Source organism: Saccopteryx bilineata, chromosome X (assembly GCF_036850765.1).
Source record: "Saccopteryx bilineata isolate mSacBil1 chromosome X, mSacBil1_pri_phased_curated, whole genome shotgun sequence".
Taxonomy (NCBI): Eukaryota; Metazoa; Chordata; class Mammalia; order Chiroptera; family Emballonuridae; genus Saccopteryx; species Saccopteryx bilineata.
The window spans coordinates 132,344,377-132,362,998 of NC_089502.1; the positions used below are offsets into that span (position 1 = coordinate 132,344,377).

The window sequence follows — 18,622 nt, forward strand, 5'->3', positions numbered from 1 at the left end:
ATCACCACAGTGAGTTTAGTTAACATCCCTCATCATATATAGTTACATTTTTTTTTCATGTGATGAGAACTTTTAAGATCTACTCTTAGCAACTTTCAAATATACAATACAGCCTGGCCTGTGGTGGTGCAGTGGATAAAGTGCCGACTTGGAATGTTGAGGTCGCCAGTTCGTAACCCAGAGCTTGATATTTCCTGCTCTTCCCCCCATTCTCTTTCTCTACTCTAAAATGAATAAATAAAATCTGAAAATATTGATACAATACGCATTGTTAACTATTGTCACCATGCTGCACATTACAACCCCAGAATTTATTTATCTTAAAACTGAAAGTTTGTACCTTTTGGTCATCTTCATTCATTTTTCCCTCTCCCAACCCCTCCCTCTGGAAACCATCAATCTGTTTACTGTATCTATGAGTTTAGTTTTGTTTTTGTTCTTTTTTAGATCCCACATATAAGTGAGATCATGCAGTGTTTGTCTTTCTCTGACTTATTTCACGTAGCGTAATGCCCTCAAGGAACTAGAAAAAAAAAAGAACAAACACATCCCAAAGTTAGTGGAAGGAAGGAAATAAAAAATATCAGAGCAGAAATAAATGAAATGGAGACTAAAAAGACAATAGAAAAGATTAGTGAAAGCAAGAGGTGGTTGTTTTTGAAAATATAAGTAAAATAGACCTTTAGCTAGACTCCCCAAGAAAAAAAGATAGAGGACTCAAAATCAGAAATGAAACAGACGTTAAAACTGATACCACAGAAATACATAGGATTTTAAGAGACTACTATGAACAGTTATACACCAACAAATTGGATAACCTAGAAGAAATGGATAAATTTCTAGAAACATACAACTTACCAAGTCTGAACACATTCTGAGGAAACTTTTAGTAATGTCAAGGTTTGGTCCTTTCCTTAAAGCTTGGCTTGTTCATTTTCGTTTCTGGAAAAAATGGTAAAACTGCTTTTGGGACAGTGAAGCTGACGTTATTTTCCTGTGTGCCTCCTTCTCTCCCATGCTTTCCTTCCATGCACCCCTCCAGTGCGCTTCTGATTAAGATTTGGTATTAAAGGGTTAATTGGATGTAAAAAAACTACAGCAGCCCTTAAGTGGATTTTTCTGTCTTGTTACTTGTACCCTGAGGTACACTTTAAACTTGGTAAATCTGTTGTTCTCCTTCTCAGCACAGTTGACAGTAAAACTTCAGCAGTGGTAAGTTGAGGATGGAACTATTCTGAATACCTAGAGAGCACACTCATCTTTGCATTTAAAAGTCCTCTTTAATGCCTTACAAATGTAGAGAATGTTTGTAAGATTGGGTGGAGGTAGAGCTGTTGAAATTCACTCAGCTTCTTGCTCCATTTCCAACAGGGCTGAGAGCTAGGAACTAGCTCCTTAGGCCCTGAATCCACTTAGATGCTGATGATTGTGAAGACATGGGAATCGCTGGGGCACACAGACACAAACTATTTATTTTTACTGTGTCCTTCTCAAACACTGCCACACGTAAGCCGCCCTGCTCCCAGCTCTGAACCAAAGGTGGGGTTCTCTGGGAACACAGAGCTGGCTGGTTTGGTCCCAGAAGGACATTGGAGGAAAGCCTTGTTCTCAGCCTAGAGCCAAGGCCTGAAGAAGACTGATGAGTGTGTGTTGGCAGAAGAGAACGTGTGTATAGAGAATGTGGGTGTCTGCCCGTTCTCATCAGTTTCCTTGGGGCAGAAATTGTAAGGCCTTGGTAACACAATAATTTCCACTTTATTACAAAGGGACACATTTCTTTTTCTCTTTTAAATATAGAAACAAACACAAGGAAGCTTTTTTTTTTTCTAAGGAGGGGGTGTATAGCCTCTGGGTGTTCATTTCTTCATTGTAGGAGCTTCTCAATCAATCTATCCTGAGGCCCTAAAGCAGTATAGGATAGCTGCTCATGAAATATTGGTGGAGTTTGGTGGAATACACAGACCTAGGCTTGACAGTACCTATTGAAGAACAATGGCCAATATAGCAGGATCTTTTGGTCCCTTTTGCTCCTCACAGGAAGAAAAAAAATCCTTTTGTGAAGGAATACGGGCTTTGCAGGCCTCTATGGAGGATTTTCCCCAATAATTTCTCTGCTGTTCATTCAGTATGCAAGGCATTATGCTTTACTCTTTGAATGGATGGATGAATACATGAATGAATGAATGAATAGTAATTACTCTGGGCTTCAGTGTCCTCATCTTTATACAGGAAGTTAAACTAGAATATTGCTGAAGAAGTATAGTGTGAGGGTGAAGATCATTTTTCTTGTATCTCTAGCCTGAATCTTACAACCCAACCAGCAGGTTATAGGAAGAAATTGTAATAAATAGCTCTCATTGGTACTGGGGCCAGCCCCCCACCTCTCCCCTACCCATGGTGCCTACAATGAGAAATGTAACCCTCGGGGGGTGAGCAGTGGTTTTATTGTCTGTCCCTGCATTCCCCGCGTGGCTAATGATTGATCTCTGCTGTTTCCCTGTTGGCCACTCCTCTCAGACTGTACTGTGACAGTAATACAGGCATCTGGAGGCTTGGTGAAGATACCCCTGTTTTCCCAGCAGGCAGCCACCTATCCCGCACATCAGGAGCGCTTCAGGGATCTCAGGCTGGAACCACTTGTTACTAAGAACAGGAGCGTTTTTAGATACTGTCAAACTGAATCAAATGCAGTTGGCCCGGCTGCCCTGCACTGTTGGGGATTATTCCAGGGACTACTCATTTATGGTCCATGCCTTTGGTTTTTCCTTTCTGTCCTGTGATTACAGGAGAAAGAAAGTGATTTTGTCGTTCCTTATTCAGGGCAAGCACAAAGGACCACATGCTACAAATCCTTTGACTATTTATATTCAGGCTTATGTGGATCTTCCTAACTATTCTATCCTATAAAAAGCTCCTTTAAAAAGTAATAATACATATACCTTGTCTTGGCATAGAAACATAGGATAATTTCAACTAAAATGCTGTTAAATGCCATTTTGGTGTTGAATAGTCATTGGGACCGTTGTGCATGAATGCCATTGTCTGAATTCTTTCCAGAAGATTCTGTGATCATGTAGATTTAATCATGACTCTGCAAGTCTATTCTATGAATTCTCTAACAAATGCTCTAAGCACCGCTCTGATTCTCTGCATTCCACAGACTCTTATCAGCTTCTTCCTTAATGTCTCACACCCCTCCCCTACTTGTATCTGTCATTCCTACTCTAAGAGGCCAAAGTTAATTTTGATTTCTTTTTTCTCAAAGCCTTCCCTTAGCATCCCAGATCTCAGTGACCTTGACTTTGGATAACAAGTTTGATTTGTGCCAACACATGACATTTTCTCATCTATTTTCTTGCATTGCTAGATTTAGTCATACATGCCCTCTCCCCTCTTTACACCATGTGCTCTTCCTACCTTAGTAGAACATCAACTTCTTGAGAGGGGGAGAAAAATGTCTGTATGGTTCTGTGTCCATAGCCCCTAGTGTAAAATCATAATGCATCCATCTCCAACAATTGATTAGTATGTTCACTGTCCACATTGTACAACCATGGTTCAGTTTGGTTGGTAGGAAATTTGAGTAAAGTCATACAACTGCTAAGTTTCAGGATAGGATGTGAACTGGACTTTTCATTCAATATTTTTTTCTTTTAACTATTTTAGCTTTTAAATTGTATTTATTGATTTGAGTAGGTAATGATGCACGTGGTAAAAAAAAATTCCAGAGGTTCTAGATCTCTTTCTGTTCTGCCACACCACTGGTAGCTTAATACTTGCTTGTTCTCAAAATGCCCTGTTATTTCCTCCAAAAAGCTGGCTTGCTATTCTTCATTCTGGTGTTCTGTTAGTGGCTCTATCACAAAGTCTTGGGATGACTTTTCTTTACTCTTCTCTGCTTGTCCAGTTAATTGGTCACTAAAGACCAGCTCACACCTCAAAGGGCCTTCAAATCTATTTTAAAAGCAAATTTTGATATAGTAATCAGTATAATTCCTTTGCATTTGTAATAAGTGATTTCTTATTAATACATTAAATAACAAGGTCTACCAGTAGATGTGATAACTACCACCACTTCCAAGTAGCAATGAGTGCAAAAGATATCTTGAGATACTCATAGCACATGAGAACATTGTGATTTGTTTGGTGATGAGTCACATGTTCTTCTACTGTTACTGTGGTGTATTACTTATACCACAATGCCAAATTTTAGTTTGAGATTAGTGAAAATAATTCTTTTCCAGATGTGTTTATGGTCCCTAGGTTAAACCCTGCTTCCTGAGTCTGAATCTCAAGGCTCTATGAGGTCTGCTTTCTCATTCACTGTTAAAGTGTAAGCTTTGAGTCCTTTAGCTTTGCCTGTGTGGGCTCTGTACTCTGTACCACACAGATGGGAGAGGAAACTGAGAAGCACCATATCTTCCCTGACCCTTGCCTCTCTGTTCTGTTTGTATCTGTGCAGGTGGAAGAAGGATGGTGGGAAGGTGTTCTCAATGGGAAGACTGGAATGTTTCCTTCCAACTTCATCAAGGAGCTGTCAGGGGAGTCAGATGACCTCAGCATTTCCCAGGATGAGCAGCTCTCCAAGTCAAGTAAGGATGTCTCCCCCCCCCACCATGCAAGAAAGGGGTAGGAGCACCAGTGAGCACTGCTCCTGCCTCCTCTTGCTCTGTAGCCTATGCCAAGCAGCTGTGACAAAAGCTCATTAGTGTATTTTGTTTATGCTGCCTTAACCCATGCAGTTTAGTAGGGTTATTGTACAGGTGTGTGTCCTGCACATGTTTACATATGTGCAGATGCACACCCTGTATGTCTCTAGATAGGTGTCTGGCAACCTTCATGCCATAGTAATACTCCCTCACGAGTGGCCTATGTTGCTGCACCTTCATATACTTCTAAAGTGTCACTCACTGCAAGTTGGCAATTATTTTTAAATGAAGTAAAGGAGATTGCTATATTTCTCAGCATCCCTTGAAAAACTTGGAGAAGAATGGCAAAAACATACACAAATCATTGGTGGTAAGAAGTGCTGTCTTCGGGATGAATGCATGCCAGTTCCCTTAAAAGTATGACAAAGCAGCTGAGAGCCTACCCCACGTTGGGGGAGCATGCATGTCCCTCTGCGATGGTGAGAACGAACTCCAGGTCTTTCTTTCTCCAGGGCTTGAAGCTCTCCTCCCTCCAGCTTCTCTGCTGCCCTTCCCAGCTCATGGAGCAAAAGGTCAGGACCGGGGGGCTTTGTTCTCCCAGTAGCTAACCCAGTTTCCTACGTGGGCGTCTATGTATCTCTTGTGTCGTCTTGAGCCAAGGTCATGGGCGTGAATGTCGTAAGAAGCTTGATTGTGGCAAAATGGTGAGGCACTACCTGGTGTTGCAGACTTCCCTTCCTGACAGGAAGACAGCTCCACCCTGTCAAAATAATTCTTAAACAGCTTTCTATTCCATTTGGAAAAATCTGACTTGAGTGGTGTTCTCAAATTAGTTGTGTTTCTTTTACTTAACAAGTAGCATCATTGGATATGTTCCCAATTTGGAGGTAAAGCTATTTCTGGAGAAGTGTTCAAGTGTTCAGAGAAGTGTTTGCTTGGTGTCTCAGCAGCTCTGGCTCACACAGCTTGTCATCCATAGAAGCAGCAGTGCTTGCTGGTTGGCTCAGTGGCCTTAGCTACACCCTTTCTCTCTACAGGCGGTCCCTGGGCTACGAATGAGATAAATTCTGTAGGTTTGGAGATGTTCAAGTATTTATACACACAGAAAGGTAAAAATAAATGCTATGTTAAGACAAACATCTGTCTCAATTGCATTTAATAGGCAAATGTACCTGTTCTAACCTACGTGCAGAGTCAAATTAAGAACAAACCTACAGAACCTACCTCGTTTGTAACCTGAGGACTGCCTGTACTTTCAAAATCTGGGACCCCCCACACCCCTGAACCCCATTTCTATCCTAGGATCTGTGGTAGGAAGCACAGGAGGTGATTTTGGAGCAAATGAAACATCTTGGAGCTCCTGCCTGCTAGGGCTTGGGGCAAGGTAGTTCCCTGCTAACATGGCAAAACTGATGTGTATGTCAGGAGAGCAGACAGTGTCCTTGACCCCATGATAGTGGGAGTTGCTATAGCTCCCAAATTACACATCACATTAGAATTCTAACTGCTTGGTCCCTTTTCTTCATACACTGCAATAGAATTGTACTTGGTAGTAGGGTCCTATAATAACAATACTACCTCAGGGGTATTGTAGATTAAATGGGCTTTCTTGGAGGGAGGACCGAATTGGGTCATCATTCCACTATTTCCATGGGGAAGTGCATTATGAGTTCCAGGAGCAATAATGCATATAAACCATCTCACTCATAGAAAGCCCTCCATAAATGGTCATTCTCATTGTTATTCATGATCAACTCTCGGGACATAATCAGTATTTTGAGGCTGCTTACACACCGATCGGTACCATGTTCACTGAAGCGTTGTCTGCATTTGGAAATTACTTTGGAATTCCTCTACTGATGCAGAAAAGGAGATGTGGGGAGGTGCTAGACAACGTTTCTGGGAGAACCTTGACCTCTTAGTGTCCTGCCATGATAGCTCTGCTCTCAGGGCTGGAAGATCGGAGAAGTAATGCTTCTTGTATTTTGGAACTATTGAAATAAGCTCTCCTCTTGCTCCCAAGTCAATAATGCGGACATTTGATCCTGCTCAGCTCTAAAGCACACAGTGCTGGAATTCCTGGGGCAGGTAGGAGGTTAGAAGGCTGAATGGAATGGCCTCCCCAGTCACAAAGCCTTCCTTCACATGCTTGCAAGGGGCTGCTTCTCTTGTGGAGACTGCCCTCCCCAACACTCATTCAGTTAAAAGCCTTTCATTTCAGGACCAGGAGAGCCCAATAGTTTCAGCAGCCACATTTAATTACCCTGGAATCTTGTTGAGGGAATTTTGAGGTCCTGAAGAGATGGCGTGGTCTTCTAAAAAAGATGGTTATTTTCAGTAAGAACTAGATGGCTTTTATAATCTTCCTGTATATAGGGTTAAGGAGAAGAGGGCCCATCTAGCCATCTCTCCATCTGACCGTTCATATCCATTCATCAGTCCTTCCTTCTCTCTTTTCTTCTTTCTTCTTTCTTCCTTTTTCTATTCATTCAAACATTTTTTTAGCCCCTGCTGTTACCAGTACACTGTACACAGCACTGAAGATATAGAGAGAGAAATCAGACAGGGTGCCCGCTCTCAGCCAGCTCGCATTGCAGAAAAGGGTGCACAGGTCAACCAGAGTGCACCAGGCACTCTGCTAGCCGGGTGTCTGAGGATACAAAGGCTGAGAAGCCATCCCATGTGCATGTGGGAATGACAGTGGTCACAAATGCCTTCATAGAGAAGCGGAAGTGGTAATAATGTCCCTCTGGCTTGCTAAATTGAAGTAATCTTTTGAAAGAGAGAAATAGCATCTCTCAATGTTCTGACAGAGTTTTTTTTCAGTAGCCATTTACTCTCTGATGGTAAAATTTATATAATCCCATCAAGTCACATTCAGAAATTACATATACCAGTAGGATTTGTCTAAGTGGAACCTCTGATTTCAGAGTTAGTCTTCTTTCCCTGTCCTCAGAGAATGGTGTTAGTAGTTTTGATGTGGTTTATTTAAAACAAATTTTTTTGAAATATTTATAGATTCACAGGAAATTACAAAAAGAAAAGAACTGTTCAGAGAGGACCTGTGTACCCTTCACCCAATCTCCCCCAGGGATAATGTCCCTGTATAACTGTACAAATACATATTTACTTTTATTATGTTATAGAACTGAGAAAGCCAAATGTAGTTAATGTCCAAAAGATATCTAGCTTTGTACTGTGGTATAAACTAAACTGTTACTAACCCAAGCCTTTGTTAGAGCAGCCCACTTAATATTCTTCGTAAATTACAATTACTTTCCACAGAGATTCTTCATTACTACTGGCTCCGGTAGTAATTTAAACTCCTGTTAGTGGCATTTTGGTAATTTTTAGAGATTCTAGGGGCATATAAAAACCCCTGTAATTTAAATGCTAGCAAACATTAGGGTGGGGCTTTTAAGACATAAAATATTTATCTGGATACCTATGAAGAAAACTTTGTGTACAATATATCCTTGTATATCTCTTTACTATGCACGTGCACGCGCGCACACACACACACATACACACATACACTCACACACTCATACCCCTATATGTGCACATACTTATTTGATATTGGAACTCTGTATGGTTCTACTTCCAGAAAGAATTGAGGATTGTTATTCAGTTGAATTTCTATGAATGCCATAGAAGAAATATTGTATTAGATTTATAAGGAAGGATGCCAAGACAGCTTGACACATGGTAGGTGTTCACTAAATGCTTGCTGAATCCTTTCTTACTCTGAGGAGAGGCATTTTTATCCTTGAGTGACAGATGCAAATTGCTTGAGCTAGCTTTTCTTTTACCCTGATAAATTTTTATATTATGGTGGTTGGTTGTGAAAAAATCTCTAAACTTCAGATCTTTGTTCAGCGTAATCTAATCTATCAAGGAAAGCATTACAGTAATTATATTGGTTGATGTGTTGTTTTAAACATTTAATCTTGGATAAGAAAGTTCATTGTTAATGTAGCAGATACTTTTTGGTACATAATTAAATTTGAAAATATTTTTTCTTTCATAGAATTTATAAAACCTTAATGGTGCTTTTAAAAAAGATTTTGTAAGCTTTTTTGTTTAAGCCTCCTTCCGTCACCATTTATCCCTCCCATATCCTTTTGTACCTCCCTCATAAAATTTTATTATAGAAAATTTCTAACATGTACACAAGTCTAGAGAATTGTACAATGAACCCCTGTGTGCTCTTTACCCAGCTTCAACAATGATCAATATGGCCAGATGGTTGTATTTATACCACTACATAATCCTCCCCTATATTGTTTTGAAGCAAACCCAGATATCATATAATTTTATCTGTAAATACAGTCGTGCACCACATAATGACATTTCAGTCAATGAGGGACCACATATACGATGGTGTTCCCATAAGATTAGAGCTGAGTTTTCTATAAGTAAGGGAAGGCTATGTGATTCGGGGCGATTTCTTTTCCTCTGGAGGGAGCAGTAGCTTCCCTCTCACTCACAGCACCTCTATTTTGAGTGTACCAATTACATCCCCATCAGTCAGCCACCGGCCTGTTTCAGCGCAGAGGAGCTGTCCCCTGATCTACATATTCAGAGGGTCCCACAGCCCTCCCTGATCCAGCTTTGTTGTGTTCAGAGTCCATGGCTGTCTATTTCATGTTGAGGACCTAAGACTGTGTACCAGAACACTGGCCCCCAGGAGCCACCTTCACAAGTATCAGGTGGTATTTCAGTAAAAGTTTCTGTGGTCATGTGGAGCCAGCCTGTCCCTGTACTTTGGAAATATTTTCAGGTTGTAATGTGTAAAGCATAGGTAATTTTTATTTCTTCGCCCAATTAAATGGCAGAGAGAGCCTTTGCCAGATAGAGTCAAGGGAACCAAAAACAAATTTCCAAAGTCCAAATACTGAGTCCTTAGTTCTACATCCTTTCCACGTTAAACACCTTCTTTTGTTAAATGACTATCACAAAGTTCTTTAATCTGACCACTCTTGTGACATGCAATAGCCAAAGCCACATTGCCTTGATAGTCCCCTGTGTTCTTTTCATTATCCGTCTTGACTTCCGATTCCTACTGGTCCTCAGGCCACCTTTGACTCCCTCTTGAGAGTCACTATTATAGTGATCTACACTGTAGGCAGTTTCTCCTTGGTATTTCCAATCAGTCCAGCCCACATCCCTGTTCATGGAGTAACATTGGCAGCTCTGATGTTTCATCTCTGACCCTTTCATGAGGAAACAGGGAGGGTTTGTGGGATAATGTTTTTAAAGTCTATGGTATTGTATATTAATGTCCTGGGCCTTCACGTTCACTAACCACTCGCTCATGAACTGGCCCAGAGCCACTTCTAGTCCTACAAATTCCATTTATACAGGTGTCTCATTTTTTATCTTTTATACCATATTTATACTGTACCTTTTTTAGGTTTAGATATGTTTAACTATACAGCTACCATTGTATTACAGTTGCTTATGGTATTCAGTACAGTAATGTGCTATATAGATTTGCAGCCTAGAAGCAGTAGGCTGGACCATAAAGCTTAGTTGTATAATAGACTATATACCATCTAGGTTTGTGTAAGTGTAGTCAGATATTCACACAGTGACGAAATCGCCTAACGACACATTTCCCAGAAGGTATCTCTGTTGTTAAGTGACACATGACTATTTCTTTCTTTCTTTATTTTTATTTTTATTTATTTTTATTTTTATTTTTCTGAAGTGAGAAGCAGGGAGGCAGTCAGACTCCCAAATGCACCTGACCGGGATCCACCCGGCATGCCCACCAGGAGGCGATGCTCTGCCCATCTGGGGCGTTGCTCTGTTGCAACCAGAGCCATTCTAGCATCTGATGCGGAGGCCAAGGAGCCGCATGACTGTATTTCAATATGTATCAATAAAAGGGTGTTTTAAAATACCGTTACCATAACAAAAAAAATGGCAATTTCTTCAATGTAATTAAATTTACCATCAGTGTTCACTTTCCCCTAATAGCCTTATTTTTAATACAATTTGTTTATTTGAATCTGTGTCCAAAGAAGGTACATACACTGTGATTTGTTGATGCTGCAAGTCTCTTTGAATCCAGTTTCCTCCTCTGGGTCTCCTTTTTCCCTTAACAAGCTGAGATGTTTTGTCCATTCGTTTCCCACAGTCTGCCTTTGCTGATTTAATCTCTGATATGACATTTACTCTATATTACTATAAATTAATTGATAATTAGATCTAGGGGCATTCTAAATCAGGTTATATGTATATATTTCAAAACTGCCTCATAGGTGATACTATATAGTCTGTCTGGAGGCTCACAATGTGTGGCTGTCTTTCTTTTTGAATGTTAGCAGCCACTGATGATTATCACCCAGATCTGTTGACTCATTTGGGCTTACAAAATGGTGCCAACAAGGAATTTTTCAAAGAATGAAATGGGCTCCATGTAACACATGGGAAAAAGATCAATAGTGAAAAAAGTTTGAGTAAATTAGGTTTTTTTAAAAAAATAAAACATCCAACTGGTTGCAGTAAGAGTGCAGGCAGAATCTTACATTAGGAATGGAAAGGAATTTGTTGATCATTTAGCCTGGTGTCAGGTAAGAACACTAAAGACCAATAAAATTAAGTCCTACGTGTGGCCTGGCTTATGAGTAATGAGGCCACAATTTTATGCAGGCCTTCCATACATGTCGGCATTGCCTCCTTTATGGCCTATAGTTCACCCTCTAACAGAACATATGACAAATTTCAAATCAGTACAGTTCAGCTTATTGCTTCTTCTTGTTACAGATCATGAGTAATTAATTACCTTTTCAGCTACAATTTTGCACATGCTAGTATTGACTAATTAATGTGCAATAGAACTAATTAGAAATTATGTTGATATTATATCAAATTATAGTCAGACAATATCCTTAATCTGTAATATTTGTTTAAACTTAGAGGCAAAGAAATCCAGATATGACTATTGTTTAAGTTCAATTTCATATACATTTCACTTTACATTTAACATGTAAATGTGTCTTTTCTGTTTCTAACATCTTTCTTATATTATTTAATTTCTTAAATTCTAAAATAATTGTCATAAACTGAAAAGTATTTGCTAGTTGTATTAGTTTTTTTCTTTTTGGTTTAGAAAAACCATCTTTTAGCTACAGAAACATTTTCAGTTATTTCTCATAATTTTTAGAGAAGAAGAAGTTTGCAGTTTCTTTCTACAACCATAAATAACCATGATATTTCAATTGAAATTGACTTTCTTATTTTTCTGAATTTGTTAGTTTTGAATTTTAGGCTTTGATACGTTAGTGATTTGTCAAACTAAGAAAGAGATGGAGATAGCCTTTTGAAGTTTAGGGTAAACCACTCCAATAATATACAAATACTGTATTTCATTAACTTTAAAAAATGGATTGCGGCCTGACCTGTGGTGGCGCAGTAGATAAAGCGTCGACCTGGAAATGCTGAGGTCGCCGGTTCGAAACCCTGGGCTTGCCTGGTCAAGGCACATATGGGAGTTGATGCTTCCAGCTCCTCCCCCTTCTCTCTCTCTCTCTCTGTCTCTCTCTCCTCTCTAAAAATGAATAAATAAAATAAAAAATTTAAAAAAAAAATGGATTGCTCGGTGCCTTGCCTATAAAAAATAAAGCTAGGCTGATAAACCCCAACTCTGTGGCATCACTAGACTTTTTTTCTTTTTAATATTAATATTGTTTTCTGTGTGATGTTCTATGAGCAAAAAAAAAACAAAACAATTAGTAAATTGCTAAAAAAAAGAGTTTAAGCATATGATTTTGTGTTGAAATTTTTAAATTCTTTTCTTTTACACTGTTTGCTGCCTTCAAGTGCTAATATTTAATAATGGCTGGAGAGTGTTTCTCCTAGTAATAATAATAATAATAATCAGCACTCACATTCATGAGCTTTCCAGTTGCTCACCTCTTTTGCTCTTTAGATCAGATATGTATATCCTCACCCACCCCTAGGCCAGGCTTCGTCTGCAATGGCCAGTGCACAGGGGACTTGGCAGAAACGCTTGGCTATTCAAAGACAGCTGTGCCAAGGTCTGCCTTAGTGATTCTCAAACTTGGTCCCGAAAAGAAACACAGGGAGACTCTGTTGTACTTGGAAGAACCTTATTGAAATAGTCATTTCTTTTTCTTACATTTACTTTTTCTGATGCTGAAAGGACTGTTACTGTTTGGTTTTGGAGGGCCTAGCTCACAAAATCTCTGTAGTCCTTAGGAGTAGTGTTGCCTTAATGACTGAAGTTAAGCAGAATACAAATTTGCCCAAGTAAAAACTAGCCACTGTGACTCGCTCTGCTTTTGTCATCAAAGTCCTCAAGAGCTACAAGTGTACCAAGAACACTTAAAACAGTTGATTTTTCTTTTGATTATTGTTTTTGTTTTATTTTTCTTTAAAAAATTTTATTGAATTTATTGGGGTGACATTGATAATAAAATTATACAGGTTTTGGGTGCACAACTAGCCAGTGATGTGAATTTCAAAGTTTTTGCTTTAATTGGATGGGACACATCTAGCAAAAAGAGAAAATTTCAAAACAAGGGTGTACCACCATGCCTGTAAGGACACAGAAATTAGAAATACCTGATTCCACTGAAGTTATGGCCTGGTATTTCACAATCCCTTTATGTATTAGGGGTGACGTGGCCCAGAAGCTGACAGTGTCATTCCTGTTGGGAGTTCCCATTTTCCTAATGAGTGTTTCTAAGAAATGAGACAAGTTGCTGTCTCCCATCTCAGTTCTATTCTCTTGACTGTCTGTAAACGTAGCCTGCCTTTTTATCCCTCAGACTTTCTATGAAGCTGTAGGTCAGTTTCTGGTTTGATATTTAGCTCACAAGTCATAATAGAACTTATTTCTTGGATAATGTAGAGGAATGTATTTATTAATTGAGTTTGCCTTTCACAAATCAAGTTACCTGCTGGTGGTATTCTCTGTAGGGCATACGAATGTGTGTGTGTGTGTGTGTGTGTGTGTGTGTGTGTACACTCAAAGTAGGGCCGTATGTGTGTGTTCTATGTACATACTCATGTTTACACAGAGATTTGGATTTTGACTGTGTGTCCAGTCTTATGCTATTGATAACCTCTATTTATAGCAACAACAAAAAAGATAATTTGACATTTGACACTGGGTAAGCCCTATGTCCTCATGCTTCAGTACAGTCTCATGACTGACATGGCAAAACCTCAATTAAGATATTTGAAGAAATAAGGTTTTCTGATGTCCTGGGTGCTAGGCAGAAAAACCCTTATATTGACATGGATGCCACTATTGGTTTCAAAGCTCATTGGCAGAGCCCTCCTCTAGCATATTAGTACTTTTTCTTGCTTAAAGGTACTGAAGATGATAAATATCTTTTAAAGAGAATTCCATGCCTTGCTTAGAATCTTGCAGTCATGAATATCAGTTTGTATCATACAGCTCTCTAAGAGTAGAAGATAAAAGATGATAGATCTGATTGTATATTATGCTTGGGTCATATTCTCCAAAGAGAAGATTATGCTTTACAATTGAGTTAACTAAGGAATCCAATTAATTGAATTCCTTCTGGTTAATTGAGGTTTTCCTAGACTTGAATTATAATGTTGAAATGACTACCAGTTTTAAATTGAGGATATTCTATATGTCGGTCATGTGCAGAGGCAAGCCCCAATTCTGGGTGCTCATGATTGTACATCATGGTTGCATGGGGACTTTGGGCTCATTCTGTAACATTCTGAAATTCTGCCTAATGGTCTTTAATTAATTTTGCGGATGAAGCTCTTGCAGTGGATTCATTGAAGGCAAGTTCAGTTAAAGATTCTTCCTCTTCCTTCTTTTGCCATCATTTGCTCTCCCTCCCCCCCTCTCTTGTTTTTCTCTCCCCTTCTCTTCTCTCATTCACTGTCAGGAAAGACTACCTTTGAAGGGCCAATTCTGTACCGAGCTGCACCGGGAAAGACGGAGGGCTACAGACGCTTTTACAGTGAGTGACCTTAACAGCAGGAGGCAATTGTAAAGATAAGATCTGGGTACTTGTGTTTTTTGATGCAGCTGCACTTTCCTGAGCTGCCTGTGCTTCTGCCAAATGTCTGTGAATTTCCGGTCCAAGGACATGGACTTATTTACCTAAGATAAGTGCCGTCTCCTTGGTGTGTGCTGAACAAGCTTTCCTGCCACCAGCTCCTGGCGCGCTTTCTTGTTTGCTTTGTGCCTCTATCATGTGTGTGACATGGGTGCATGAACCATGTGTGCAGAGAAGGGATCCGTAGCATTTGTCATGTCATGACATATGTATTTTCCCAGTATCTCTCGGCCTGTGGGGTGGTGTAAGATGGCTTCCCGTAGACATGTCAACCTCTTACAGCTATTGCTTTTTCTGAGTGGGTCATCAGAAACTAATACACCATTGATTCATTGTGTGGTTCAAAGAAGTAAAAATTTGGCATGAAAGTCCATGCCAGAAATGGTGTTTTGCTTTGCTCATTCAGCCAATTACCACACGGCAGACTTCTTTTGGCCAAACCAATGTGTAGCCTTTTGTGTTGTGACTTAAAGCTGCTAAAAGTTGAGAGGAAGGAGACGAATGTGATTAATGAATGAGTCTCATGAAGCCCTTAGGACAGTTCTTGCCACACAGTAAGCACTATACATGTGAGTTAAAAAGAAATAAAAATAGCCCATGGGTCTGAATTGATCAGTGCTGGAATTTTAAGGTAAATTCCACAAAAAGGGGGCAGTTCCATGACTGGCCAAAGCAAAATTGAGGAGGCTTTGTTCTCTTTCACTTTGAGGAAAAAGCACCCACCTAGAGTGAATGTACACATATGCATACATTTGTGCATCTACCTCAGCGATGAAAGAGAAGGTTCCCATGTGAACCTGCACCTGTGCTTCTCAGACTGTCTGTGGTGAAGTTGATTCTTATTTACGTTTCCAGGTGGGCAGATTCCTGGTTCTGCTGCATGACTTTGCTATGCGTGCAGCGCTCCACCTGGGCCTCACCCACAGGCATTTGATAGACCAAGATGGATCTATGCCCTGTTCACCTGGATGAGTCCACTGTCCACGTCTGGAAGTTGAACCAGAGCCCACTGCTCTAAGTGTCTCCATACACGCACACTTTCTGCACTTAGCTCACTGTGTACCAGTAATGAGCCCTTCATGAACTGGCCCCAATATGCAGATGACACTTTCGATTGTACTGCCTGAGAGTGCCATGTGGTGTTCTGAGCATGACACAGGGACATTTTATAGGATAGTGTATGTGATGGGCACCAGTAGCTAAAAGGTGCTGTTACCAAACAGACGTGACAACGAAAAGTCACCTTTCTTTCCCTCCAAAGGGAAGGAGCTAGATTTTGGGTTATTTCTCCAGCCCAGTTTATTCAGATATTTAATTTACATACTTAAAATTGATTAAAGCAGGCTGCCAGAATTTCCGGAAGAAAAATCTGCCGTGTGTTTCCTTTCCAGTTCACGCTTGTGCGGTTGAATGACTGTGCACCTCTCCCTGCGTCGGGCAGAGTGTTTCTCACAATGGTTAATGTAAAGGGATTAAGATGAGCCTGGAAGGCAACGAATCCCTGAAACCAAAAGCTCAGTGAAATGAGGATGGCAGTGGTCGAAATATTCTGGTTCTAGCTAATGAGGAATGATAGAAGAATTCTTCCAAGTTCTCTTTTTGAAGAACTAAAACAGCCTTGCCCTATTTCATCTGTCCAGCTGCCTTCTGGTGTGGTGGTTGTGGTCGTGGTCGGGAGGGGGGTGATGGTTTCATTTCACTAACCATTTTCTTTATTCTACCCTCAAATGGTTCCTTCCAGGCCAGAAAAGAATATATAAGCCATTTATCACAAAGGAAGAATCCATACAGCAAAATGAGAACATGTTACAGGGGAAATGACACAATATTTAGACTCAAAAATTATATCTCCGGCAGGGATATTTCTAAAAACAATGAACAAATGAAAAAATGGATAGCTAATCCTGGGAAGTTGTCCATGTTTGCACACTCAAATCAAGCCCTGTATAAATTGCAGCCAACCCCTTGTTGTGGGCTGCTCCTCATTGTTCTGCCCCTTCTGTCTTCACAAGTGCTGTTCTTTAGTTAATTAAAATGTACACTAGGGATCTTCCTCTTCCCTCCTCCTTTTTGGCTTATAAATACCATTTTATTGAAAACAGTGACAATAACCACTGTCATTGTTTTAAGGATTTGATCTTGAAATTTCTTAGCAATTTATAATGACCTTTCTATATTTTTTCTGTTTTCATTTTAACAGTTTCTTCCTGCACTGAGACTTCTTTATTTGAGTGACTTCAACATTTTATGATGTTTTATGTGAGCAATTATTTGGTGTATCATTCTTATGTACTAGGAGGCCACCTTACATATAGGAAGATAATGCACAATTGGTTAATAGACAACAAAATTCATCCCATGGGCATGGCTGTCATGAAGAGATATATAGTCAATATATTCAGGAGCTGTCCTACTCATCTAGAGGATTTTAGAGACAGGTTTAATGGCAGACTTTGCTATTCCATAAAATATCCTTTGAATTTTGCCCTTTGATAGCATCACTGATGTGCTCACCATGGAAGTAAGAATATACACCCAGAAATTAACTAGAAACAAATAGGCTCTTCCTTTTAGGAACATGATTGTGGGCAGAGCCTGGGGGAAAAGGAATCTGGGGAGGTAAGTGTCCGTGTTGTCTTCCTGATCACTATTTTGTGACTTCCAACACATGGCACAAAAGGTCAAAGGAAGGGTGTTATATCCCCAGTGATCTTCTTTGGAATGGAGTTCAGTTTTGGAGAAATGATGGTGTTAAAGGAGGGAAGAAGAGCTTGGGAATTTCTGGCCTTCCGGGAAGCAGCTTCTGTTCCCTCTTTAACAAATACAATCATCTTGCCGATCTCGATATCAAATTTGGTTCATTGCTTTACTAGAGAAACATGTCTATGTGCATTTATTCCTTGTGAAGCCATCCAAAGAGATTTAATTATTTGGCAGTCATAATTTTGTGTGGTTTCTTTAATTGCTAATTTGTTTAAATGGCTTTTAGCTTTACAGTTTCCCTTTAGGAAGTGTTGCTTTCAGTGCCAATTGCTAATTGACATGAGTCATAGAGATTGGAGGTACAGTATGTGGTATTGACTGAGCAGGGAAGCGAGGAGGGCGGGAAGGGTTGTTACTGCACAGAGTGTGGCAAAAACAAATTGGAAGAACAACCAGGCTCCCGCTTGAGGAGAGAGAAAATGTCACATTTGCAAAGAGATCTTTGAAATTTTCTGCAAAGTTTTGATTCACTTTGTACAATTAAAGGGTGAGGGGAGAGAGATCAAACAAAATTCAGAGCTACGCAACACAACCTATTCAACACACTAAGTGAGAATCCCCATTGCAAGTTATCTTGCACCCAGTAACACTTCTAGAGGTGTTTCCAGGCTAGCTGTGAGGTGCTTCGTGGCTGGGACTGATTTCTGAGCTGTTTCTCTCCCATCCCACTCCTTCACAGGTCTGAGGGAAACCACAGGCTCTGAGAGTGATGGCGGTGACTCGAGCAGTACCAAATCTGAAGGTGCCAATGGGGCAGTTGCAACTGCAGCAATCCAGCCGAAAAAAGTGAAGGGAGTGGGCTTTGGAGATATTTTCAAAGACAAGCCAATAAAACTAAGACCAAGGTCAATTGAAGTAGAAAACGACTTTCTACCAGTTGAAAAGGTATGTTCAACAGTTCCTCTTTCATTTCAGCATAATGGGTGGTGTCCAAAAGCACGTTGCTGGGTTCGGTGTCCGAGACTTCCTCCGCCTCCTCCGGGGTTTCAGCGTTCTTATGTGCGAGCTGGTAGCCCGCTGCCCTTTGCACACAGCCCCTGTGTGTGGGCACGGCTTTCCTCCAAAGGCTCACGCTCTAGCCCGCTGCTGTTTTTCTTCCTTCTTCTTTTTTAAATTTAAGCTTTATTTTTC

General features: G+C 40.2%; 1 protein-coding gene across 8 annotated transcripts in view; it reads left to right on the forward strand.

The window, feature by feature from the left end:
• The window catches only part of SH3KBP1 (SH3 domain containing kinase binding protein 1), a 467,100-nt gene that overhangs the window by 302,020 nt on the left and 146,458 nt on the right, over positions 1-18,622 (forward strand). For 5 of the 8 annotated variants that reach the window (XM_066248853.1, XM_066248849.1, XM_066248848.1 and 2 more), the window contains 4 exons: positions 4,463-4,592; positions 5,162-5,221; positions 14,555-14,629; positions 18,171-18,376. In XM_066248853.1, coding sequence (XP_066104950.1) covers positions 4,463-4,592; positions 5,162-5,221; positions 14,555-14,629; positions 18,171-18,376 — 471 coding nt within the window. The remainder of the gene's footprint in view (positions 1-4,462; positions 4,593-5,161; positions 5,222-14,554; positions 14,630-18,170; positions 18,377-18,622) is intronic. The other 3 variants (XM_066248852.1, XM_066248850.1, XM_066248846.1) reach the window with 2 other exon arrangements.